The sequence below is a fragment of the Chrysoperla carnea genome, chromosome 5, assembly GCF_905475395.1.
Source record: "Chrysoperla carnea chromosome 5, inChrCarn1.1, whole genome shotgun sequence".
NCBI classification, from domain to species: domain Eukaryota; kingdom Metazoa; phylum Arthropoda; class Insecta; order Neuroptera; family Chrysopidae; genus Chrysoperla; species Chrysoperla carnea.
The window spans coordinates 53,193,777-53,219,462 of record NC_058341.1 but is presented as its reverse complement, the minus strand read 5'-3'; the positions used below and the strand labels follow the sequence as shown (position 1 = coordinate 53,219,462).

At 28.3% G+C, this 25,686-nt stretch overlaps 1 protein-coding gene across 1 annotated transcript; it reads right to left on the bottom strand.

The window, feature by feature from the left end:
* Window positions 1-3,041: 3,041 nt before the first annotated feature.
* LOC123301226 (putative leucine-rich repeat-containing protein DDB_G0290503) lies at window positions 3,042-23,947 on the bottom strand. Its single transcript, XM_044883961.1, has 13 exons — window positions 23,899-23,947; window positions 23,752-23,837; window positions 23,611-23,681; window positions 21,677-21,931; window positions 19,606-19,875; window positions 17,936-18,952; window positions 15,557-17,530; window positions 13,041-15,340; window positions 12,676-12,969; window positions 12,028-12,492; window positions 10,000-10,128; window positions 7,682-7,837; window positions 3,042-3,170 (listed from the first exon to the last, which is right to left on the bottom strand). Exons 1-13 carry the CDS (start codon window positions 23,929-23,931, stop codon window positions 3,111-3,113), a joined length of 7,110 nt encoding a protein of 2,369 aa, XP_044739896.1. The 5' UTR covers window positions 23,932-23,947; the 3' UTR covers window positions 3,042-3,110.
* Window positions 23,948-25,686: the final 1,739 nt, after the last annotated feature.

The window sequence follows — 25,686 nt, the reverse complement described above, 5'->3', positions numbered from 1 at the left end:
TAAATTTTCCGTTTTTCGCAAAAATATGGATCAAGGAGTCATTTTACGGGTAAGCCACTTATTATAAAATCGAAAGATAATAAAAAATGCTACAATTTAAAAAAAAAATTAACCTCGTAGGACAAAATGGCATAAAATGGCAGCCATTTTAAACAATTCCCTAAATTGGAAATTTTGGCCGAACTATTTAACGGATTTCGCTAAAATTTAAACCGAAAGTTGTAAGCAATAAAACCTACCATTGATATTAGTTTCATTAAAATCAATCGAATATTTTTCAAGTTATAGTCAAATGAACTGTTTTACCATATGTATGTATACATATATATATAACTGGGAGGGGAAGGGACGAAACCCCACCAAAAAATTATGAGGAGTTGTTCTTAACATGTACTACAAACCTACCAAATTTGGATATGCACCGATGCCTCCTTTTGCGAATATAAAATAAAAATGATAAAATTTCTGAAAAAAATTTCATTTTTGACGCCATTTTGTTTTTTAAACATGTTGCACCACTCCGGGAAAGTAAAAAATTTCAAAAAATACTTATTTTGATGTGAAAAGAAAAACCCCAAAGTTTCGTTGCTCGAACTTTTAATCCATATAACAGCCTTTTTTTGCTTAGATTTACTCCAGTAAAGGTGAAGAAGACAACTTATGGACATCTGTCACTCAAGGTTATCAGACATACTTTCTACATTTAAAAAAAGTTGAAAACTGATTGACATTTCATAAAACATGAAAGATACAATTTATGGCCTCTTCCATTTTTATGTCACCTTTCAGGCAATAAAAAAAATTTTCATATTATTTCACTTTTTAAAAATCTTGCCAGTTATTTGCAGACAAAAACGCACGCGGAGCCGCGGATAAAAGCCAGTAATGTATAAAATAACATCCATAACGCATTAATGCATATAGTAAATAAAACAGAACAACTTTTACCGTCTGCTCTTCATTTAAGGATGTACGAGCGCCAAGGCAATTTTAAATAAAATATTTGAGTAAATCTATTGGATTTTGATAAAAAAATTTTAAAAATTTTTGTAAATGGCTAATTTTTTTTTACTAGGTTTCTTTTGTTGTAAAAAATACAGAAAAGTTTTTTTTGGTACCGGGGCGATCTGTGCGAATTTCTGCACGCAAAATTCGCGCTTGTAAGTATGTTTTTTTTAATATCTCTGCTTTTGTTGATCTGATTGAGACGAGTAAAAAAAAATTGTTTATTAAGAATTTCTGCATCGACCTTGCCTGCTATCGAACCCTGAACATTGTAAAATAATCTTAAAATCTCAACAAAACCGCTGTGATCTCTTATTTTCAACCGATTTTGTACAATTATTATTGTGAGTTCTTCCATAAGGTACTGTGTTAAATATCACAATTTATAAAATGAAATAATTCAAAATTTTGCCCCGCAAGGGGCCCTGAAACTGTGTTTATTGTAATCAAGAGACTTTGAACTATCATCTACCGCAAAAAAAAAAAATGAACGTTCAGCATACTTGCTCAAACAGCCGGGCAACCTTAAGAACAGACTGAGGAGAAATGACCGAAATGAGAAATCGATCGCCATAAATGACTCACTCGCTCTAAAACGCATAGCGCTCATACTAACAGCTGACTATTCCTTACGTGTGGGTGAATGTTGGTCTTCGCAATTAATCTGCCTGGCGAAATATAGTTTTGTAAAAGTTGTCTGATTAACATATATAAAAATCAAGCATATAAGAAATTCAGTCATTTTTTTCTGCGTTTTAAAGCGTCTGTCAGAAATTGTCGCGAGCGGAAAGTGTCTGGCAACACTGGATACTACTAGTGATAATTTTACAAAACATATATACAAATTAGCCATACAAATTTAAGTAAAATGACTATTTACTTACCTTTCCCACCTGGTACCTGTATATTAGTCACAGACTTAACTCTGTGAGTGCATAAGCATTTTAAGTACATGAAACACTACTCAGAATGTAATACCGGTTTTCCACTAAACGGACAAAAAAAACAAACTCAATAACAATTTTCGCAAACTTTTTGAAGATGTTTCATCCATTTGACCTTAAAAAATGGATTTTTATGAAAAAAGTAAAATAAACTTTTGTCTCAAACCAGGAGCTCATATATAAAGTTTTACATTTCTAACTTCAAAAATGACAGAGTTTCATTTTTTTCCTGTTTAATTAAGCTGTATTTTTGGGAGAATGTTTTCTTAAAAATATAACACGAATACGGCTTTTTCCCTGTATGAGTTCGTTTATGTTTAAGTAAATTGCTTATTGCATATTTTTTATTAGAAATTTCACATGAATAAAATTTTTTCTCCCGTATGAGCTCGTTTATGGATGAATTTTTTATCACAAACATCGCATGCAAATTGTTTTTCTGCCGTATGGATTTGTTTGTGTCTAAGTATTTGAAATTTTGACGCAAATGCTTGATCATCACAAATCTTCACACGTAAAATATTTTTCTCTGATGTGTATTCGTTTATGAAGGCTAGACGTATTATTTTACGTTCTGAAACGAAATCACCTTATCGAATATTATTGTGGTCGTTAGCTGATTATCGAAGCCAAACTGTATCTAGTATATTGTGGTACCAACACTATATTGAATCTTTTTTCGTTAAAATTTAAAACAACTTCAAATTTTAAATCAAGCAGTTTATTATAAAATTATAAGACTGTTAAAACAAAAATAGACTTACACAACAAGTTTTTAGTATTCATTAAACAAAACTATCTTATACTAGACAAAAAAAACATATCTAAAAGTAAAAATCTAACAATTATTTATACATTTCGATTTTTATCGAATCTCACTTTTTTGAAATTGTTATAATTCGTAGACAACACAAAACAATTAAATGATGTGGCATTTCCAAAAAAAGAAAGTAAATCAAGTAATTGCTTCATAAAAATAATTTCTTTTGTCGAAATTTTAAAATTTACAATTATTTTGTACTTAAATTAACTTTTATGTACTTAAAAGTTGCTCTTAAATATGTTTTTAAAACTAAACTATTAAGTTATTAAAATTTCTTTTTAACTTTATACAAAACAAACATGAAAATAAAATAAATAAAGTATGACGGGCGAAAAAATTTAACGCTGTTTACGAAAAATATTGTAACGCCGAGTCCGTGGCGTCGTTACTGGCTGGTTCTGTAAAAGAAAAATAAATTCAAACAATTAAAACACGAAAATTTGAAGAAAACGAAAGAAGAAATTTTATTACGCCAGAGAGAAATAAAGAGTCGAAGATTAACAATCCTAGAAGATCACTCTACCGGGTCATACACTAAACTTTATTAGCATATGGTCTTGTGTATGACTCGACAGATGACATATATTGACGGTATATAAGGCTTATCTTCCAATCTCTAATACTCTCTGATTAAACATCAAAGGATAAAAGGAGCCAAAAATTACAAACAAAACCAAAGAAATTTTATTAATTGGTTGAATTTATATTTTTAAAATTCCCCAATTTTTCTACTGTAGATAGCTAAATTATTGGGCTAATTTTTAAAATTTTTAACAATTTTTTTTATACCACCACAACTTCTCAGGAGCAACTTCAAAAAAAGTTTCGTTAATTGCTATAGATTTTAAAAACAAGCACAATATTTTCGGCTACAAGATTTTCGCAGCGTTTATTCTAGGAAAAAAATGATGGATGATGTAGATGTTATTTACATGTTTGCCTAAACAAATTTTTTAAATTGTTTGTTTTGTATACAGAATTAATACCAGGACCGCAGCCAGGATTATTAGGGTATAGGAGAATCTGCTTGATTTAAATTTTTTTACATTTTTTTAGCACAAAAATTTTTGTGGATGCTAAAAAATCCCTGATAACTTGCTCAATTTAACTCTGAATACGGCCTTGAAATATATAAAGCCTTAAAATTTGCATTTATTATTATTATTATTATTTTTTTTTTAATTACGAATGACCGAAGTAAAAATATAAATAAAATATTTAAAAAATAATAAATATGTATACATATAAAATTAAACAATAAAAAAACTTTATAAAAAGTAAAAAACTCGAGCTAAAAACAAAATAATTTTTTTGTCCTTTTTGAAATTCGTGAACTTTCTTCACCATCTCTTTGTCCGTGACGATGCAAAAATGTTACCTTAACACATTAAATTTTAAATTAGTAATATTTTTTAATAATTTTTATCGAATTTTTCAAGTAAAATTATAAATGATGTTTCGAAATATTTGAAATCATTCAAAATTTTACTCTTTTTTTTTTATTAGACAAAGAAACAGTGTGAAAGTATTCAAAAACAAAAAAACAGGCTATATACTTAAGATTTTGCAAGCATTTTTATTCGTTAAGACATTAAGTCGTTGAGTCGTTAAATCGATTACAAATATTAAAACTTCAGGATTTTCACGAACTATCTTTATCAAATTTCTCCCTTCATTACTTCTATTTGAACTCTGAAACTTAATAAAAATAATTTGCGAAAATCTTGAAACCTGTTCATTTTCAATATTTATAAACGAATTATCGAAAAATTATTCCGCCTCCTCTAGGATCGAATAAAAATTTGAAAAACAAAAACGTTAAGTATATAGCCCGAGCTAAAAGTCTCCCCATCTAATAAAAATTTTTATAATAATTATTAAGAGGAATTTTCAATGTGTCAATGCTTTTTCAAATGCTGCATTTAAATTCTGTTCATAGCAAGATAGAAATAATATTACATTCAAAATTTTCTTTTCTAAATGCTAAAAAAAAGGTAACAAGAAATTAATTTTTTCAAAAAAAAATGAGGACACAATTACAATTCATCTGAAGCTTTTTAAAAAAATATACATTCTGCCAAAATTAATAAAATTTATTTTCATTCTCTATTTTATTATAAAAGTATTTTTCAACAAAATAATAGGCAATATAAAACATAGTAAAACATTGACGTAACATTATAGAGAAGGACTCAATTTTATCTCCATTCCTGTCGCTCTATTGTTACACCACTGCAAAAATAGTTACCCTCTCAAAATGTAAACAAATTATTGTTGTTTGTATTGATAAAATAGTTAATTTGTTAATATTTAAAGGGAAACTTGTTTTACGCGAATAAAAATATAAAATTACCTTCGAGTTAGTGTACTTTTTATTCCTTTTTTGAATACACTATTGACAATTTTATTTTTCAACAAAGCCATAGTACGTTGTAAATGAAGAAATTCAATACTTTATGTATTTACCTTACGCAAATCAATAGGGAATATTCATGAAATGTTTTTTCAGGTTTTTTAACAAAATATGAAAATATTATAAACGAGATGAGAAAAAGTGAAAATAAAATTAAAATCGGCCAAGAAATATAAATTCTATAAACATTTGAAACTACTAATTAGACAGATATTAAACAGAGAAATCGGACACATGACTTCATAAACTATGTTTGCCATAACAACTACATGTTAAATTCTTTTTTGCTAGAAAGAAATACAAATCTTTGATGACTGTTATCTGTTTGTTACATGAATGAGCTTTCATTAAAGCAAAAAAAAAATCATGAATATTTCCTATTCTCATTTATGAATGTTTCAAGTAAAGTAGATAAATAAATCATATTTTCTAAAATTGCCCATAAACAACAGTTATAATACGCCTGAACTGGTTTTCATTTGATCGCCTAAATCTGTAACCTCATGATAAATTTTGTCCCATATATGGGACAAAATATTTTACAACCGTTGAGCCCAATTGATAGATTGAAAACTTTTTTTTTCTTAAATTTTAGGTTGAATTTTATAACTACCTGGTAATTTGAAAGTTTATAAAGTTTTTCAAAATTTCTCGTATATGGGATAAAATATTATAGGTTGTGATTTTTCGTCATCTAAAATGAAAATTGAATGTCCCATACTTGGTACAAAAGTTGTAAAAAACAACTAAGTGGCTGGTTATCATGAGGATAAATTAACTATATTTTACGTATAATTGTTGTATTTGCGGTCTGTTATAGACGCAAAGTTCGTTTAAAACAAACCACAAAGACAATATAAATCGAAATTAAATTCCCACAAATTGTAGCGCTTATGGAATTACGGTTATTAATTGGAACTTCAGAATTACTAAAATCAACATATTATTGTACTAAAAATTATCGATCAATATCAATAGTGTACTTTAAAAAATTTCAATAAAAGAGCAATTCAAAAAAATTTGAAGTTCTTAATAATTAAAAATTATAAATATATTTTAGTTCATTTTTCACCACACTGTTTCACGTCTAAGTATCATTTCAATTAACTAAAACTTTAATACAAATATCACTCATAAAAAATTTCGATAAATAAAATAAAAAATTTGAAAAATTTAAATCTTATAGTTACTTCTTAAAAAATTCTTTAGAATAGTACAGCATTACTTTGGTCTAGGTGGTTTTTTTTCTTTGGCTACACAAATGTCTACCTTCAACCTAGATCCATAACAACAACCCAGGCAGAATACATACCATGAAGATTTCATGAAATATTTTTTATTAAAAAATCTAAATATATTCATTCCCTCTGAATTTTAACAAAAAGTCATTAATTAAATCAGGAATTATTTCTTGATTTTTTTTGTCTGCTAGCCATCATAAATTAGGACTTGTACCGCGTTAAAAATGAGCATTATTTCCCTATCAAATTAACAAAAAATGGAGTCAATTTTTGCATAGAACTCAAAAATTCAAAAAGTTTAATTTGAGCACACTACTACCGAAGATTAGATACACGAATTTTTCTATTAAAAATTGTTGTGAACATTAAAACGCTTGTAGCATGAATCCATCATTCCAACGAATGTAAAATTAAAAGCTCATCTGCCCCGTTTCATTTTTATTCAATAAAATTTGTCAAAATCGTACTGTACGGGCGCGCCTACTAAACTTATATCATACGACTGTTTGTGAAAATTTTTTCAAACAATACACCCGGTTTTTTTTACATGTTCATCTACTTTTACTAATGAAACACGTTATTTTCAACAAATTTAATATTTAAAATTAAAAAATTTAAATTTAAAACGTAGTCAATTTTTATCTGGGAAAATGTTATTGATTTATGAATTAAATTACGCTTTATAAATCAGCAGAATTTGCTCAGTCAATTTACGGTATTTAATTATTTTATTTTATTTTGTGAGTCACCTCCATTTCTAAAATCGCATATTAGTAGCAACACGGACGTTGAACAACTACGAACAAAACAAAACAAAAGCATATGTATCCGCCGCAAGCTTAGAAGTATTTACCTCCGAACATGTGGTCGGAGTTAGGAATCTAGATTAATAGTAGACACCATTTTTGTGTATTTTAGTAATAATGACTAGTTAGAAGTTTAAATTAATAATACTAATTTCAATGTTACAAATAACAATAAATAATAAATATGTCAACACTACGGCACAAACTGGTAACCATAAATAAACATTTGACATAATAAAGTCATAGATATATGCGTCCATAGATAATTCCGTATCAGTTTGTTTATCGTCATTCGATGTGGAATAATTATTTTGAACTGTAGCAGTTTCTGTTGGTTGTTGATTAATAAGTAATGAGGAAAATGAATGAAAAAATGGTTGTATACATTTACCCCGTAATTTAGTAAAATTCTTATTTAATAAATATTTTGTTTGTATGGTTGTACGCACCTCTGTATCGGCAGAACGTAGTGATTGACTACGATTTGATGATGAGAATAATGCTTTAATTAAACGATTTGGAGTTGATGTTTTACGATTATTTAATGTATTACTTTGCTCGCTGCTTTTATTTTGTTCACGTAATACGTCACGTGATTCACTTCCCTGAAAAATATTCAAGAAAAATTTAGTCGAAATTTACAAAATACATTACTGTTTTAAATTTCCGGAATCTAGATTCAAAAGGGGCATAGATGTTATATTTAACAGTTTCCTTTACGAAATTTTTCATATACAGAGACTCTCAGGGTACTAGAAAACTTCAATTAAGACGATATTCCAATAATATAATTGAATAAAATAAATGCAACAAATCAATAAACAGTTTTGCCCGTCGTACGGCACCCTGAAAATCGTTATATCGCCCATATTTGTACTTAATGACAATACATCAATTTTAAGCTTGCGATTAAAAATTTTCAGATAGAGAAGTTCCCCACTGTGAAAATTTTCGTAGTAGAGTTATATTTTCAACATCACAGCCTCTCAAATTTCCAGCCGTTTTGAAATGACTGCTTATACAAATCAAATTTAGTCAATTGAAAGTTATATTCTGGGTTGCAGAAGTCAGAGGACGCAATTTTATTTTGTGGTTGTCAAGAGGGGGATAATGTAAAGTTAAATCCACATTTGTGGGGTCGTAACCTTTGTCCCGCAGCTGTAATCTTGTAAATAGGGGTGCGGATAGTTTTTACGCTATATCGCGCAATCTATTCGTAGCACACAAAATTTGAAAATTTAAAAAAAAAAACTCATTATTCGCGGTGATAGATTTTGTTCAAAATTTAATTTTTTGAATCTCTTACCGTTACGGTTTTATTTTGCCGTTAGTGGAAGCCTGAAAGGTATACAAAATTTTTTTTTATTAGTCGATTGCTTAGTTTCACCTTTTTTTTCCTTACGGTCCACATTTAAAAATATTCTAAACTAAAAAAAGACATGTCCACATAGCCCCCACTTCCATCACCCATATAATCATATAAACTAATTGAATTGTATATTTTAGAATCTACCCTAATTCTATCACCGCGAAATGGATTGCAAACATTTAACTTACAGGTAAAACATTTACACAGTAAGAAGAAAAACTACAAATTATAAATTTTCGAAGTAGATATTAGAAAAATAGACAGAAACGAATAAAATTTATTTAAAAAATAAATTGTGTTAAATCTACAACTTTACAAATATCCATAGTAGTACCGGAAACGGTATTATCTCCTGTTCGTACCGTAAGTCTAGTAATATAAGTAATATAGGCAGCTACACCGATTTGTTAACCAATGGAAATTAGTATCAGAATACAAATAATTTAAATAAGATAAAATCTTTATACAAAAAATGAATTAATTTAATTAAAAATAGCAATGAACACTTTTCGATAGACAACGCTCTTAGGCGCGTTTATCAATCAATAAAATTTCATAAAAAATATGCCTCTTCTGGTTATCAGATGGGTGAAGTTTGACCTTATACCGTCTCTTATACTATATCCTTCCTTATTTAAGGTTCCCAAATGTTTATCAGTAAATACTATAACATCTAAAATAAAAATAAAAAACTGACATGCAAACTTAAAAATAGTTTTCATTTCTTGTATTGGCACTATGCATGAGTTTTATATCAGACGTTTTCCATTGTTATGATACGCTACTTTATTAATATAACGGTATGGATGGAAATATAATTCTATTTATTGCATGTAAGGTTTACATTGAAAATTTAATATTTTTTAACAAATTTAAATAAGTAAATTATGTTAATTTACATGTCTCTTATTTTCACAATTTCTAATGCAACAAGTTTAATTAATTGTTATTTTTCAATAATTTTAATTTGACATTTCCTATACCATTTACATGTAAGTAATCACATTTTAAATAAAAAGCATGATTTATTGTAAATTTTTTAAGATGACAGCGCTACGGTCGATTCAGCTGTCACCTTCCATCTACTATGCTCCTTGCCAATACAAATTTTTGATTGAAGATCATATTTTTTTCATTTAAAAAAAATGTTTTTTTTGTTTGTTTCGGACATATGTCAGAAAACTGTAAGATATTTCACATATCTTCTGTCTTTGTCAAAGAGCGGTGTTTGATAAATGTAAAAGATATTTTTTTTCGTTACTTGAATAGTTTTTCGAAAACTATCCGAAACAATGGCAAATAAATGAAAAGGCCTATTTTAAATTTCAAGCCGCGTATCATCATAGAAGTGCAAACTATTTTTAATTGATTCAACAATACAAAAAACACAATACTAACTTGAAAAGAACTGCGTTTACTAGGTGTGGACGGTCCTGGTTTTTTATAAAAGGTACTTTCTTTACGCCGTGGTTTTTCATCAGGTAACAGACATGTGTTTAAACTGTCATCTAAATGTACGTTTCCAGTCTGTAAAATTAAATTCAAACACCAATAATAATAATTTGAATTTTGAAATATGATCGAAATTTCAAAATTCATAATTTTCTCCCTCGTTATATACCCCTAAAAATTCATAGCTAAAATATCCAGTTAACAATACGAAACTACTAATATTTTAAAGTAGTACAATAAAATTATATAAAATATCATGGTAATAAGGAAAAAAGTGTTGCATCTTTGAAATTTGGCAAAGATGTAACAATTTCATACCGAAAAATCGACTAGTCAAGGGGCTTAAAATTCTATTTGGGAGATTTAAAAAAATAACCATTTTTTTTTTACAAAATCGGCAAGAATTTTTGTTTCAAATTAATTTTTTTCAGTATTTATTATGATGAATTATAATATTTTAAAAATAGCATCAGTAAAAAATTTAAACCCTTCCCTTCAAAATATTTTAAGTTATAGTTATAAATTTTTAAGTTGACTGCAGAAAATTTAACTAAATGAGCAAAAAAATGTACGATTTTAAAATTAGCATATTTCTGTCAATTTTAAGGCTAGAAAGTCTAACATAAAACGAAATTATGCACAATTAGATCAGCTACAATTATTTGAATTTTTTTTATTTGGGCATAGTTTTTTTGTTGTTTGTAAAAAATTTAGTTTTTAATCCCCGCTCCTTTTGGGGGCTTAAGTTCCCCCATCCTGAGTATAGTCGACTTTAAGTTGTTAGAACTTAATAATACACTGTGCCAAAGAAAGGTGCAACGGTTTTTTCCTTATAGATATTTAATTTTATTGTACTAAAGAGATACCCTCTTTAATTAAAACGCCTTAAAAATAGCAGTAATTAATTTGAAGCTAGGAAGACATTGCAAAATAACCAAATACAATTCAAAAACAGAAATGGATAAAATCGCTCTTTATACACCATACGCATGCGTTAACAGAATTAATCCAATACAGCTGACAGTCGTTAATCTTTTCAAATTTTATAGTGAAACAAGTGAAAACAAACAATTGACTGAGTTAATTGTTGAAATACCATGTATAGGCAGTGTTGATAACTCTGTCACATTTCACATACATACATATATGACATATTTAACTGATATTCTCATATAATGCGCAAGTGTTGATGCGCACTCGTTTGTTTTTTTGACGCCACGTAAATAACAAAAGATACTCACTTTGATATTAATACATACTATAAAATTTGTACCTAATTAACGCCCTCGTGGGTAAACAGTGATGTTTACAAAAAAATGTTTCAAACAAAAGTTGTTTATTTTTTTGTAAGGAACATTTTTTACATTTAAACTTTTATTCTATCTCTAACGGTTTACAAGATGGGTACTACGGACCCATGACCCAATTGACCCATGTTGCTCATTTACGAACTTGACCTCACTTTTTACGTCCTGAGTACGCTGTAAAAATTTCAGCTTGATATCTCTTTTCGTTTTTGAGTAATCGTGACCACAGACGGACGGACGGCCGGACAGCCGGACGGCCGGACGGACGGACAACCGGAAATGGATTAATTAGGTGATTTTATGAACACCTATACCAATTTTTTTTTTGTAGCATCAATATTTTTAGGCGTTACAAACTTGGGACTAAACTTATAATACTATGTATATTTCATATATACATGGTATAACAAAGTCTTATCAAATAACTTTTTAGGCAACCTTAGCTTTCCGTCGTTTGAAACAGATAAATTTTGACGAAAAATAAAATTAGTTTACGTTCCCAACAGAAGACGCATTGTTTTCTTTCTTTTTTGCGAAAAAATTACAAGACTCAAAATAATTGTGTACGTTACTTCACTGTTATTCTGCGATATTTTATTTTTATCATTTTTTTAATGAAAGCGATGCGTCTTCCCCCTCACAAATAAGCTGTCGCCATCACACATACCTTTAGATCATCTTCCTTAAATTTGGACGGGCTATGAAATTGTGTTTCAGCCGGGTATGATGATTTCAAATGTGGTGGACATAACGAATTACGTACTTGTAATTCAGATAAACGTGATTTATCTGTTTTGCTACTACCTTTCGTAGGCGAAGATGGACGCGCGGATGCGACAGAGCATCGACCTGATTGTAAATCACTTAAATAGTTTGTATTAAACATTTCTACTTCTTCATCTTCCATGTGTAAACCTTGTCCACCACCAAGTGTTGCTGGAACACTATTACGTGGTAATCTCTTGCCACGCATTGGTTGGTCGTTATTTGGTTCTTTAAATTCTTGCTCAATAGGTCCAACACGATTCGCCTTTTTCTCTCTGCCACTTTTTGATGGTAGTGAAACAATAAATGATACGGGTCTTTTGGATTTGTCATTACCAATCGATAAGTAGGAATCACGTTTTTCTGGCTGGAAATTAAATCGAATTAATCGAGAAAATAAAAACGAAAAAACAGTCTGACCAACGAAAAAATTCCGAAGTTTTTTAAATAATTAAAAAATAATAATAATTTCTGTGAATGTAAATACTCTGTAAATGTAACGTAAAAAACTACCAAATTTATTAGAAAAACTAATAACAAAATACTTTACCTTAGTAGGATTAAACGAATCTCTTGATTGTGTAGCAAACAAGGCATCCAATGGTACAGTCGTTTTCTCACGGAAGATAATTGATTCCCTTCCGACATTTTGTAAGGATTCATGTGATGGACAACTTAATAGATTATCATCGTGCCGTGACGATTGAATTTGACTATTCCTTTTCATAGCATCATTTAGCTGCTTATTTATCCGTTCTTTACTCTGTTGTTCACCCAAAAATTTATCACCAACTGTCCACATTTGTGTTTGTAATTCTTTAATATAATCTTCATACTCTTGAATCTGAAAAAATAATTGCAACATTTTAAATTTATTTAAATCGGAACTTCAAGTATAAAGCAAACAATATTTACCTTTTTTTGGTAAGATTTACACAATTTTTCATGTTCAGCTTCTTTTTTCTTTTCAGATTTAGCAATTTCTTCGGCATATAATTGTTTCATTCGATTTTTCATCTTTTCCAATTTAACATCATAATCAATACGCAATTCTCGCATTTTCTCCTCATTTAATTTCGTACTTTGCTCCATACGGATTTTATACTCTTCTTTATCACGTAGCCGCTTTTCTTTCATTATATCCAGTTCCGTTTTTAACGTATCACCTTCTTTAAAAATTTTTTCGTATGCATCTTTTAATTTTTCACTCTCATTTAGCTGTGATTCTTTTTCTGCCATTAATTTTCGCACCGATTGCAACTCATATTGTAATAGTGAATTTTCTTTAACAACTTGTTCGTAAGCTTCTCGTAATTTAATTAATTCTGGGCGTGGACTTAAATATTCTATTTTCAAATTTTCTTTTTCAGTTTTCAACACAGCATTTTCGTGATTTAAATGATCAATTTGTGATTGCAATTCACGCTGCTCTTTTTCTGCAGTTTTAATTTGATCTTTGATGGCTTTTTCATTTTTCATTGCATTCTCACTTTCAATACGCAACAGTTTCTCTAAATTTTCAATTTTTTTCTGTAATTCAACATTTAATTTTACATATTCTTGTGATTTTTCTGAGATATCTGTTTGTTTGCGTAGCATTTGTTGAATTTCTGAACGTGAATCTTTCTCGTAATTAATATGTTGTTCCAATTTTTCAATTTGCTTACCCAATTCGAAATTTTTATGAATATATTCCGTCAATTGATTCGACATATCAGTGTGTTTTGTTAACAATTGATCTCGGCTTGTTTTCACGTTTAATAATTCATCGGTAACTTGCTGTTTTTCCACCACAATTTTCATTTTATCGTTTTCGATTTCTAATAACTTATTCTCTAACGTTTTGTATTTCTTCTGTGCATCTTCTAACTCTTTTTCCTTTTCAGATACAAGTTTTTTAGTTTTCTGTTGGGAGTTTTCCAGATTCTCAGATAATGTTTTATTTTCATTTTGTATGGTGGTTAATGTACTTTTTAATATATCAATTTCCTTGATTAACATCACATTTTTTTCCGCTAATTTTGAATGTTCTTCTTTTAAAGTACTTGTAATCATTTCTAGATCTTTGATAAATCGGTCTTTTTTATCAATAACTTTCTCATTTTCATTTTTCTCGATTTCAATACGCTGTAATTTTTCAGTCAGCTTTTCTTGATTTGTTAACTTTTCTATGTATTTGTTTTCAATATCCGTGCACTTATCTTGATTTTTCATTTTTTCTAACTCGATTAGATCAATTCGATCTTTGTATCGTTGTAAATCGTCGGTTAATTCTTTAATTTTTTGTTCTTTTTCATTGATTAATACTTCATAATGTTTTTTTTCAGTATTTGTGGATTCTTGTAACATTTCTAAATCCTTTTGGGATTGTTCATACTGTTTTTTAAAATCATCCGATTTCAGTTTATTAAATTGGACCTGTTCTTCTAGTTGTTTTATTTTCAATTCATTTTCATCCATAAATGATTTATAACGATTTTCTAGATCACAACAAGTTTCTTTAACGATTAATAACTCTTTTTTAGTTTGAAGTAATTCATTGTTTAGCTCCATATTTTTATTTTCAATTTCCGATTTCTTTTCAACTAAATTATCGTTATCGGCGATTATTTTTTTAGTAAACTCTTGACTTTCATTTAATTCAAGTTTCACCGATTCATATTGTCTTGTTAACACTTCATTTTGTTCGTGTATCCTTGAAATTTGAGCTTGTAATTCCGTATTTTCATTACCTAAATCGTTAAATTCTGAAAATTGAGCATGTTTCATTTTCAATTCATCAACCGTTTTTTCAAGTTGTTTATTTTCTTCTTTTAAACGAGATTTTTCTTCAACAATGTTTTTAATTTGTGATTGCATTTCCATTAAATCTTTACGATACAGTTCTTTTTCGGTAACTACAACTTCATAATCAGCTTTAAGTGAAGTAATTTTTTCTGCATTAGTTGATAATTGTCCAGAAGCTTTATTAAATTCTTTTTCAAGTTCTAGAAACTTATTTTCACGTTCCTGCAATTCATCCTTCAATTGTTGTTGTTTCAAGAGTAACTCTTCAATTCTACATTCATTTGTTGCTGTTAATCCTGCATTTATTTTATCTTCCAGTTCGGTAATTGTTTTCGATAATTTTTCTTTCTCTCCAATTAATACTTTATTCAAATTTTTCTCTAAATCGATTTCTTTTTCTAGTTGTGAAATTGCTTTAGAGTAATTTTCTTTTTCAAGTTGAAATGATTCAATTTCACTTTGTAAATTTGTTATTTTTTCCATTAAAAGAATATTTTCATGCGTTAATTGTTGGTAATTTAACTCAACTTCATTTATTTTGATGTTTAAATTTTTCTTTTCATATTCGAAATTTTCTAATTTTTCCGTAAAGTTTTGTGTTAATTTTTCTTTATCGACTAACAAATCGTGATATAATTTTTTACTATCACTAAGTTCGTTTATCTTTGACAATTTCTCAGTATTCAACTGTTTATTCACTTCTAGTTGTTGAGTTAAACTTTCTTGAACTTTTTCTAATTGAGTCATCAATTCTAATTTTCCATTTAGGAAATCACCACTTTCTATTTTAAATTTACATAATTCGTTGTTCAATTCCACATTTTTCGTTTCCATTTCGGTTATTTGTGTTGCTAAATTTTTATTTTCTTTTAACAATTTTTCATTTGCTTCTTTTATTGAATTGCAATCGAGACACATTAAATCAAATTTATCTTGTAAATTTTCCAAATTTTTCTTTTGTACTCGAAGCTCATCATTTAATGCAGTTTTCTCATTTTCTAATTGTTCGAAGTTTGCTATCATTGACTGATTATTTTGTGAAAATTGATCTTTTTCAGACTGTGACTGTTTGATTAAATTTTCAAGCTCGACAATCGACGATTTTAATGTTTTAATTGTTGCGTTACATTGATTGATTTCTTTTTCGTACTCACGAATTAATTCCTCTTCATGTACATTCAAATTCATAATATGACGATCGTTTTCATCGAGTTGACGTTTTAAATCGGTAATTTCTGTGTCATAATTTGATATAATTATTTCTAAATTATTGATTGTTTTATTTTTTTCGGATAATCGAGATTCAGATTCTTTAAAATTTTTCCCTAAATGTGACAATTGACTTTCAAGTTTATTAATAAACGCCGATTTTGAATCACATATTGAATTATATTCGTTCAATTTCTTCTCTTGATCTCGAAGCAACAATTTATCTTGTTTCAACATGTTCTTGCTTTCTTCTAACTGTCGAGATAATGAAACAATTTCACCATCTTTTTCATCGATCATTGGTTGAAGTTTCATAACTTGTTTATTTAAAACTTCGACCATAGCTAAATTATTCACACTTTTACGTTCGAGGTTTTTATAACATTGGTCTTTCTCTTTCATTATTTCTTCGAATTGGTTCACTTTTGCTTTTAATTCATTTTCCAAAAATTCAATTTGAGAACGTAATTCAGTTATTGCTACATTTTTCTCATCTTGTAATGTTTTTAATTCACGTTGTAAAGATTCAATTTGAGCTAATTTCAAATTTAATTCACTTTCTGTGTGAATTAATTTATTTTCAAAAGATTCAATTTGAGAACGTAATTCATCTTCAAAAGATGCACTTTTACTTTCTAAATTTTCAATCGCTTCATTTTTCTCATCTTGTAATGTTTTTATTTCACGTTCCAAAGATTCAATTTGAGCTAATTTCAAATTTAACTCACTTTCTGTGCTATTTAATTTAGAACTTTTTTCATTGAAATTGTTTTCGATTTCTTTAATGGATCGTTGCAATTCTTCAATTTTTATTTTAGATGAATTTTTTTCTTCATGTAACGTATTTTCTATGGTTTCCATTTCTTTACGTTTCAATTCCAATTCAAGTTCTGTGGCTTTTAATTTGCCACTTATTTCATTGAAAGCATGCTCCTTTTCTTGAACATTTCGTAGCAAATCATCAATTTTCTCTTTGGATGAAGTATTATCTTCTTTTAGATTTCTTATTTCACATTCCATTGTTTCAATTTGAATACATTTCAATTCTAAGTCCTTTTCTTTGTCTCTCAATTTAGAACTTATTTCATTGAAATTGTGTTCAATTTCTTGAATGTTTTGTGTTAATTTTTCAATTCTATCTTTAGATAAATTCTCAATTTTATTTGTTTCCTCCCGTAAATTTTTCAATTCATTTTCCAAAGTTTCAATTTGTACACATTTCAATTTCAATTCATTTTGCGTTTTTTCTAATGTCGTACTCGATTCTTTGAAACTCTTTTCAATTTTCTCTATAGTTTGTTCCAATTCTTCAATTTTTACTTTCGATAAAGTTTCAATTTTTGTTGTCTCATTTCTTAAGTTAATTTCCATAGTATTAATTTGACTACGTTTCAATTCCAATTCATTTTCTGTGAATTTCAATTTGGTACTTATTTCGTTAATATTATGTTCAAATTCTTGAATATTTCGTTCCAATCCCTCAATTTTTATCTTTGATAAATTTTCTTTGTTATTCGTTTCATTTTCTAAAATTTTCAATTGATTTTTCAAAGTTTCAATTTGTTTTAATTTTAAATCTAATTCATTTTGTGTGTCATTTAATTTGAAATTTGTTTCATTGAATTTACGATCATTTTCTTGAATCATTTTTTCTAATTCTTCAATTTTTTGTTTGGATAAATTCTCACTATGTTTTAATGTTTTCATTTGACATTCCATGGTTTCAATTTGTTCTAATTTCAAATTTAAACCTTTTTGTGTGGATTTTAATTTCGTTTGTGTTTCATTCAAATTTTGTTCCATTTTTTGTAAACTTCTTTGTAATTCAGCATATTCAACTTTTGCTAAATCTTCACTATTTTGTAAACTTTTTATATGTGATTCCATAGTTTCAATTTGTTTTAGTTTCAAGTATAATTCATTTTGTATTGTTTCCAATTTCGTTTTGGTTTCATTGAAATTACAATTGAGTTCTTCTAATTTCATAGTTTCGCTAATTAATTTCTCTTTCAATTTATTACAATGATGATTATTTTCCTCGATTTGTTGATTTTTCAATGTTAATTCAACTTTCAAATTACTTATTTCTTTCTCAAGCTGATCTTTTTCATTATTCAATTGATGAATTTTTTCATTTTTCATAATTACATCCTGTTTCAAATCGATGATTTCTTTTTCGAATTTCTTTGCCTGTTTATTATAATTTTCAATATCAGATTTAAATTTAGAATTTTCGAATTGAGCTTGATTCAATTCCTCCCGATATTTTACAATTTCTGATTTACTTATATTGATTTCTTGTTGTAAATTAACATTTTCGAGTTGTAATTGTTCGTATTTCTGTTTTAAGACATCATTTTCATTTTGAATTTCTTTGAGTTGTAGTTCAATAACCACACCCATGTTTTCCGGTTCAGACATAGTAAATGAATCACTTAGCACTTTTGAAATACTTGAAGTTTTGTATTCAGTTAAAATATTTTTCAGTTCAATAACTTCAGTAGTTAATTCAGTAATTTTTAAAGCTTGTTCTTCTCTTTCTTGGATTAATTTACGAATTTCTATTTCATTTTCTTCACTTGCTTGTTTGTACATTTGTAAATCCTTTTTAATGTTGGTTAATTTATGTGTTAAGGATTTATTTTGTCTTTCTTTCTCATTTAGATCAGTTTGTAGATCTTCAATACGTTGTTCGGCTTCTTTTAAGTTTGTACGTAATTTTACGTTTGTTGTCTCGGTTTTAACTGGTGTAACTATTTTTACTTGTTCGAGTTCAACTATTTTAGCATTTAGTTGTGATATTTCCGATTGTCTTCGTTCTAAATCTTTAGCTAAAAAAAATTAACAAACTTTTTAAACACCGAACAGTTGTAAAAAGAAGTCTTTTAAAGATCAGATAAATAATATTATCGATAACTTTAACAAACAGGAGGAAAAACGTAATTTTGATGAATTACACTCGTTGGAGGGATTTCTCGCAGTAAATTGATAGAGGTTACTTTCAGAAATTTTCACCTGATAATCGGTTGGTAGGATCTTTAATGAGATGAAACACAGTACGGTAATACTGTGTTATAAATAATTAAATTCTAGGAAGTATATTAATAATTAAATTCTAGGAAGAAAGTTTCTTTGCAATTTTTGATTCGATGTTCCATTAACGAACGAGATGTAAATTACAGGTCGAGAGTTTTATTAATAAAAAATTAACCCGTTCGTTTTTTCAATGGAATAAATAAGAGAAAAATAGCATTTTTAAGAAAAAAATACTGGAAGAAATCAGAGTGTAGGGAGTTATAAACTAACTAAACTTAGTAAAAAATAGAAGGTGGTAGAGCTATATAATTTTAATTTGGAGAAAGGTATAAACTTCTACTACCCCCCCCCCTCCTCCTCAATAAAGGTTTAACTCTTAGGTTTGAAAAACGAATGGGTTTTTATAAATTAAAAATAATTTTAAAAATTATACATAAAAAGTACATACTCAATTTATTATTTTTTTCATTTAGTCGTTTAATATCTTCATGTAAATCCAATTTCTCATCACGTTCAGTTGCAAGTTCTGCTTTTATATTGCGCATTTCTTTCGTTAAATATTCCAGATGTTTCTGTTTTTTTGCTTCTGGTGATTGTATAAAATCGGTAAAACATACTATTTTTGGTGCTAATAATGATCTACTATTTTTATGTCTGACTGGTGTTCGAATACTTTCGGTACTTTTTGGTCTTTTTGATAAATTTTTTTTTTTATCACCTAGAAAATTGTGACACAATTAAAAGAAAATTTTATTAGATTATTTTAAATATAAAACACATGTGGACATTTGAAACCATATAAGAAACCTTATTATTTAATTACCCCTTTTTTTCTAAAAAGCTTGTTTCAAGTTTATAGTTACAGTTGAGTTCTGATAATTTTCATCAAAGTGGCCACAAGTATCAACTTTCAAATTCTCTGATAATTCCCGATTTTCCAGTATAATTTACCCACTTTATCACTGATTTGTTAGACATTATTTCGATTTTAAATTTACAGTCCGCGGGACGGCACCTTTTTTGATAAATGTATAACATATACTTGAAACTTCATGAGTGGCTTTCTTTTGGCTAGTCTACCAAAGTTTCTACGATTTTTCTCGAAAGTGTTGTTTTCAAAGAAGCATGATAATGTCTTATTTAGGTTATCAGTCTGAAAAAACGCTACAGGGAAATTGTCGGACACTTTGGCCATTTGATTAATAATTATTAAAAAATTCCGCAAAAGGAACTATGTATGTTTTGAAAAACAAAAATATTTAAGTACGACATTGTGTCCGCCAAATTCCCTACTGTGTTTTTTAGACCGAAAGCTTGAATATGATGTTATCATGCTCATTTGAAAATGCAACACTTTCGGAAAAAGTCTAAGAGAAAAAGTTTGGTAGACTCGCCAAAAGGAAGCCACTCACGAAGTTTCAAGTACAATTTCAAACAACTTTCTTTATTCAGGTTAAAATGACACAAATTTATCCTTTTCATTTAATTACTAGAAATCACTCTTGTGGTTTTGGGCGATATATCAGAAATTATGCATCCAATCAACAAATAAACACGATTTTTTTAATTTGTAAGGCAAAATTACCTTAATAACCGAGTATTATCGCAATTGAAGGCAAAATATGTTTATCGATTTTTTTGCAACTATCTTAAGGAGTAGCGAGAACTCCTTTAAAAATTTAAAATATAAAGTAATTTTGATTCAAAACAATACAAAAATCCGAGCCTAGTTGGAATTAGATGATGAATTAGAAAACCCTAATTTCTTGGCTAAATCGTCATTAAATAAAAAAATTAATTCAAAAAATCAAATAATTCGACTGCGTTAGAAAAGAGTCCAGTAGCGACTTGAAACAGTCGGGACCTATTAAAAATCTACACCGGCTCAAATCTTTCCAATAATGGCTCCCGACTGTATGTCGCTTTGTGAACTACTGACCTTGTTTTTTTTTCTATTCAGTTTTTAATTTAACGCAGTCGGATTTTTTTTATTTTACATTTTTTGGTTAAGATTTTTAAATACCTAATCAATGAGACTTCATGTTAAGTGGAGTGGTTCGTCGACTTTCATTTTCAGTCTATGTATGTTTGGTCTTCGCGAGACTCTCAAGACCAAACTTGTGGGCCGATTTTAATGATTCTTACAACAATCGATCTGCCGCAAACGAACAAACATTCACACATACATAGACTGATACACATTACCACTCCTATGCATCGCGCAGTCGAGTATAAATAAAATTTTACCAGGGATATTTTATAGGTTTTTGTAAAAACAATCCCTGAAATAAAAAATTAAAATATTTCGTTTACAATTTTAAGTAATTTCTCAGAAACGCTTATTTCCTTATAATTCTCTATTTTTTCGATTTGTGGCCACTCTGTTCGTTCAAAAACAAATTAAGATAAATCCAGAAATTATTGCAAAAAAAATCTACATCTACATATTTAGGAACAAAATTTTACCAGAAAAAATTGCGATAAATTTTTTGAATATACATTTAAAAAAAGTTACTTACATGCTTCTCTGATGGCAGAGTTGACCAGTTCACGTGTAATAACTGGAACATCATTGGAATGAAGAATTGAAGTTAGGAAATCCATATATAAGGTTTGTGAACCTTCCGATAATAAGTTACAAGCTGGATCCTTTAATGATGGATCCTCACTATTAATTGCGCAGTAATACATTAATAATGAGCATATATTTGTTAATTCATTGATATCCGTGGCAATATCCCCATCGTATTCCAATTCATAATCAGGATACGAATCTATATTGAAAAAAAAAATTAAAAACTGCGAAAATTTGTATTTAACGAATTTGCAGATTTATTTTCCATTTTGTAAAGATTTATCGATTTTCGCTACTAAAACAAAAAAGGAGGATTGTATGTTGTGAGGTTGTTTACACGCAGTGCTTAAATCACTCACTTTCAGGGCCATTTTTGGGGACGGCAGGGACTTAACGATCTAAACCTATCGTCTAAATGCACATACCATGCCAATCTATTAGTTTTGAAAATTACTAAACATTCATTCGACATATAAAAATATAGGCACCAATATTTTTTTGGCATTAATAAACGAAAATAGATTGAATGTGAAGTTGTTTGTCCATGTTTATATTTAACACTTCCTGTGACAGTTACAAAAAGGCCCTATTCAAAAATTGACAAGTGAAAGTATCCTGAACCACTGTATATAGAGAATGGCTTTCAGTCAAATGTTGCCGGAATTTGGAAAAATATTCTTTTGTCATTCTCAAGTTCCCGATTTCCATTGAATTTTAAAAAGATTTATTTTCATTGAATTTCAGGAATCCATTCCTGCCATCGTTATTAAATTATGCCATTGCATGATATAACACCTCTTGAAATTCAATGAAATATTTCGAAAACGGCATGTTGGCAAGATTTGTTCAGAATGACAAGAAGAATATTTTCCCATCTCTCTTCTTTATGCGTCGGTGGGTTAAAAATAATAAACAAATGTTTACGATAAACCAAAATAAAAAATAGATTTACAAATTTGGCCAAATTAAACACTGAATCGAAAGTAGATTTCAAAACAGACACGATATCATTACCCGTAAACATTTTCCGACCATTATTTTGTAAAGTGTGAAACTTTATATTGCGTTTACGGAAAAAGGGAAACATTTGTAATTGATTTCTCATGACTTAAGATTTTGTGACTGAACAGTAATAGATATGTTACGATTTTTTCAGTTAACAAACTTAAAAGCCACTTTTAAACTCGAAAATTGAAATACGCCATCTTTTTGTGGAAAATGGCCACAAAAAAAGACCATTTTAAGACTTTTTATACCAAAAATCGTTATATCATTTAATACCTATAAACTATCTTTCACAAAATTATATATTAAAAATATTTTGTAAAGTTCAGGGTAAATGTTTACATAATTCACTTTTGATAAAATTACATATGTTACATGGAGTGTAAGCCATCACAGGGAGAACGCAATTGGGTCAAAATCCGTGCTAATTCGACTCTATTAAAGGCATGAAACCCGTAGATCATAGGGTGAACGCAAGATCCAAAAAGCATTTTTAACAAAAGTGATGGTAAATGTTTACTTGTAACATCAGGTTATTAAAAAAAAACCGTTAAAATCGTTCACTCACAATTTTTTAAGTAAACATTTACCCGTATTTGTTAATTTTCAGAGCATTGGTTAAACATTAACCTGTTAAAAGTTGTAATTGATTCGCTCAATACGAAAATCAAATAATTTTTCCGATTAAAAACTTTGCTTTTCAATTACAATTTCACTTCACAATCTTACGAAAATGAAAATAAATCATAAAAATTACTTAGATCATATAGGAATCTTTGGTATAAAAGTTGAAATTGTTCATTACCATTTCGGAAAACAATGTTTATATTTTGAAAAATTGATGCAAATTTTATGTTTGTAAAAGAAATTTACCTCTAATAAACTGATATAATCTATCTTGAACCATAGATTGATCCAATTCCTGGATGGAATCATCTTTACACCTGAAAAAACAACAGGTTATAAAAAAAACCGTTAAAATCGTAAAAATATAAATACAAATTTTTAACTCACAATTTTTCAAGTATCCCTTTAAAAAAATTACTTTGGGCTATTGATGGAACATCCGGAATTGAATCGGCAATTTTCAAACAATTAACCTGAATAAAATATTCCAAAATTAAACAAGAAGTTCGTTAAATATTTAATAGTACTTCTTACCCATTCCAAAATCACAGTTTGCCATCTCTCCATGGTTCTATCTTTTGAAAATATATTTTGTACAAAGAAATAAATTTAAAGCATTTGATGATACAAATAAAAAAAAATTATTTGTTCAATTGTTTGTTTGAAAATAAAATATTAAAACATAGGTTGCTAATTTCAACCGTTGCCATTTTTTTAATACACTTCATACAAATTCACAACAACTCATGTGATTGGTTCAAACGCGATTTACCAAACTGGATTGGACTTTTTAAAAACTGTACATGCGTGATTTATTCAAATCGTGGTCTACCGTCTACTGTCAACATATCAGACAGATGATTAACCACATGTTAACGACTTCAGGTTAATTGTATTTAACGTCATTTATTTCAAAATAATAATATTAAATTTTGTCGGTTTAAAAGAAATAGTAGTCTTTAAATTATTTCCCGCTTATTTGTACCTCCATATACAAGCTATAACGTAATTTGTAAAGGATTTAAGCGATTTATAACTGATAATGAGTGACTCAATTATAAATAAGGTTAAAGCGTTAATGTTCCCTGGTGAAAAAAATATTTGAAGAAAGAATAAGAAATTCTGAAAAAGTCTTAGGAACTTTGAATTTCTCAACGTTTTCGGACTAGTCTAATTCAGAGTTATTCAGAGTTCTTAATACTTTATTAAGGTTTCTAAGACTTTTTCAGAGTTTCCTAAGACTTATTAAGACTTATTCTTTTTTCAAATTTATTTTCCATCAGGGTTGCCACCTTTCCAGATTTGGTAGAGAGACTCCCAAAACCTTGTAGTCTCTCTCGAACACCGATATAAACATTAATTATCCAGAGTTCAGTAAAAAAATATTTTTTTTGATTATTTGTTTCATATTCTAGTAAATACTTGAATTACTTAATATCTCTTTTCGTTTTTGAGTTATCGTGTCCACAGACGGACAAACAGACAGACAGCCGGAAATGAACTCTTTAGGTGATTTTATGAACATCTATAGCAAAATTTTGTTCATAGCATCAATATTTTTAAGCGTTACTAACTTGGGACTAAACTTAGTATACCCCTGATATATATTACATATATACAGGGTATAAAAATATCACATAAGAAGCATTATACTATAGGTATCCAGAGGAAAGAATGATCAGATAATAAACTGTAGTTAGATCTAGTCATTTTCTATGAATTGTATGAAAATAAAGTACCATTTACTTATTATACTAATATTATCGGCAATTTTCGAGCCTAACTGCGATAAGTAATTATACATACATAGTGTGCCACATAGAACGGAATAATCTGCAAAATAACTGTACAAACACTTGATTTTGAAAGTGCGTGTATTAATTTTAATATAGTACTTAACTATAACTAATCAGTAATCATAACGTGTATTGAGATAATAATAATTAACCAGATATACTAAAACTCTTACACATACTATCGAAATCGAGTTTCGAAAATACATATACAACAATTTAAAAAGTGCCTGAAGCTTTTACGATAAAACTCTAAGGTATGTATCGTAAATTTCGATTTTGCTTTTCGAATCTATACCAAACAGTTAAAAATACAAAAAAATATCGTGTTATTTAATAATTTTTAAATGAGTTCTTACTTTACTTTTTTATTTATCAATTTAAACTACACATTTAGGTCATGTGAGAGTTTCTCACCAGATTTATTTTATTTGATTATGCTGGATTCGTTCCTAAAATCAATCTCTTTAAATCATAAATACTTTCTTTTAAAATAACCATTGCAATTTTAAATAAAATCTAGCTTCAA

Excerpts from the sequence above, each read along its gene's own strand:
- LOC123301226 (XM_044883961.1), bottom strand. The coding sequence starts at position 23,931 with ATGGAGAGATGGCAAACTGTGATTTTGGAATGG. Across the intron at positions 21,932-23,610 it reads ATTATATCAGTTTATTAGAG|ATTCGTATCCTGATTATGAA; the intron begins GTAAATTTCTTT and ends TTTTCAATATAG. Across the intron at positions 18,953-19,605 it reads TGAAAAAAATAATAAATTGA|CTAAAGATTTAGAACGAAGA; the intron begins GTATGTACTTTT and ends AATTTTTTTTAG.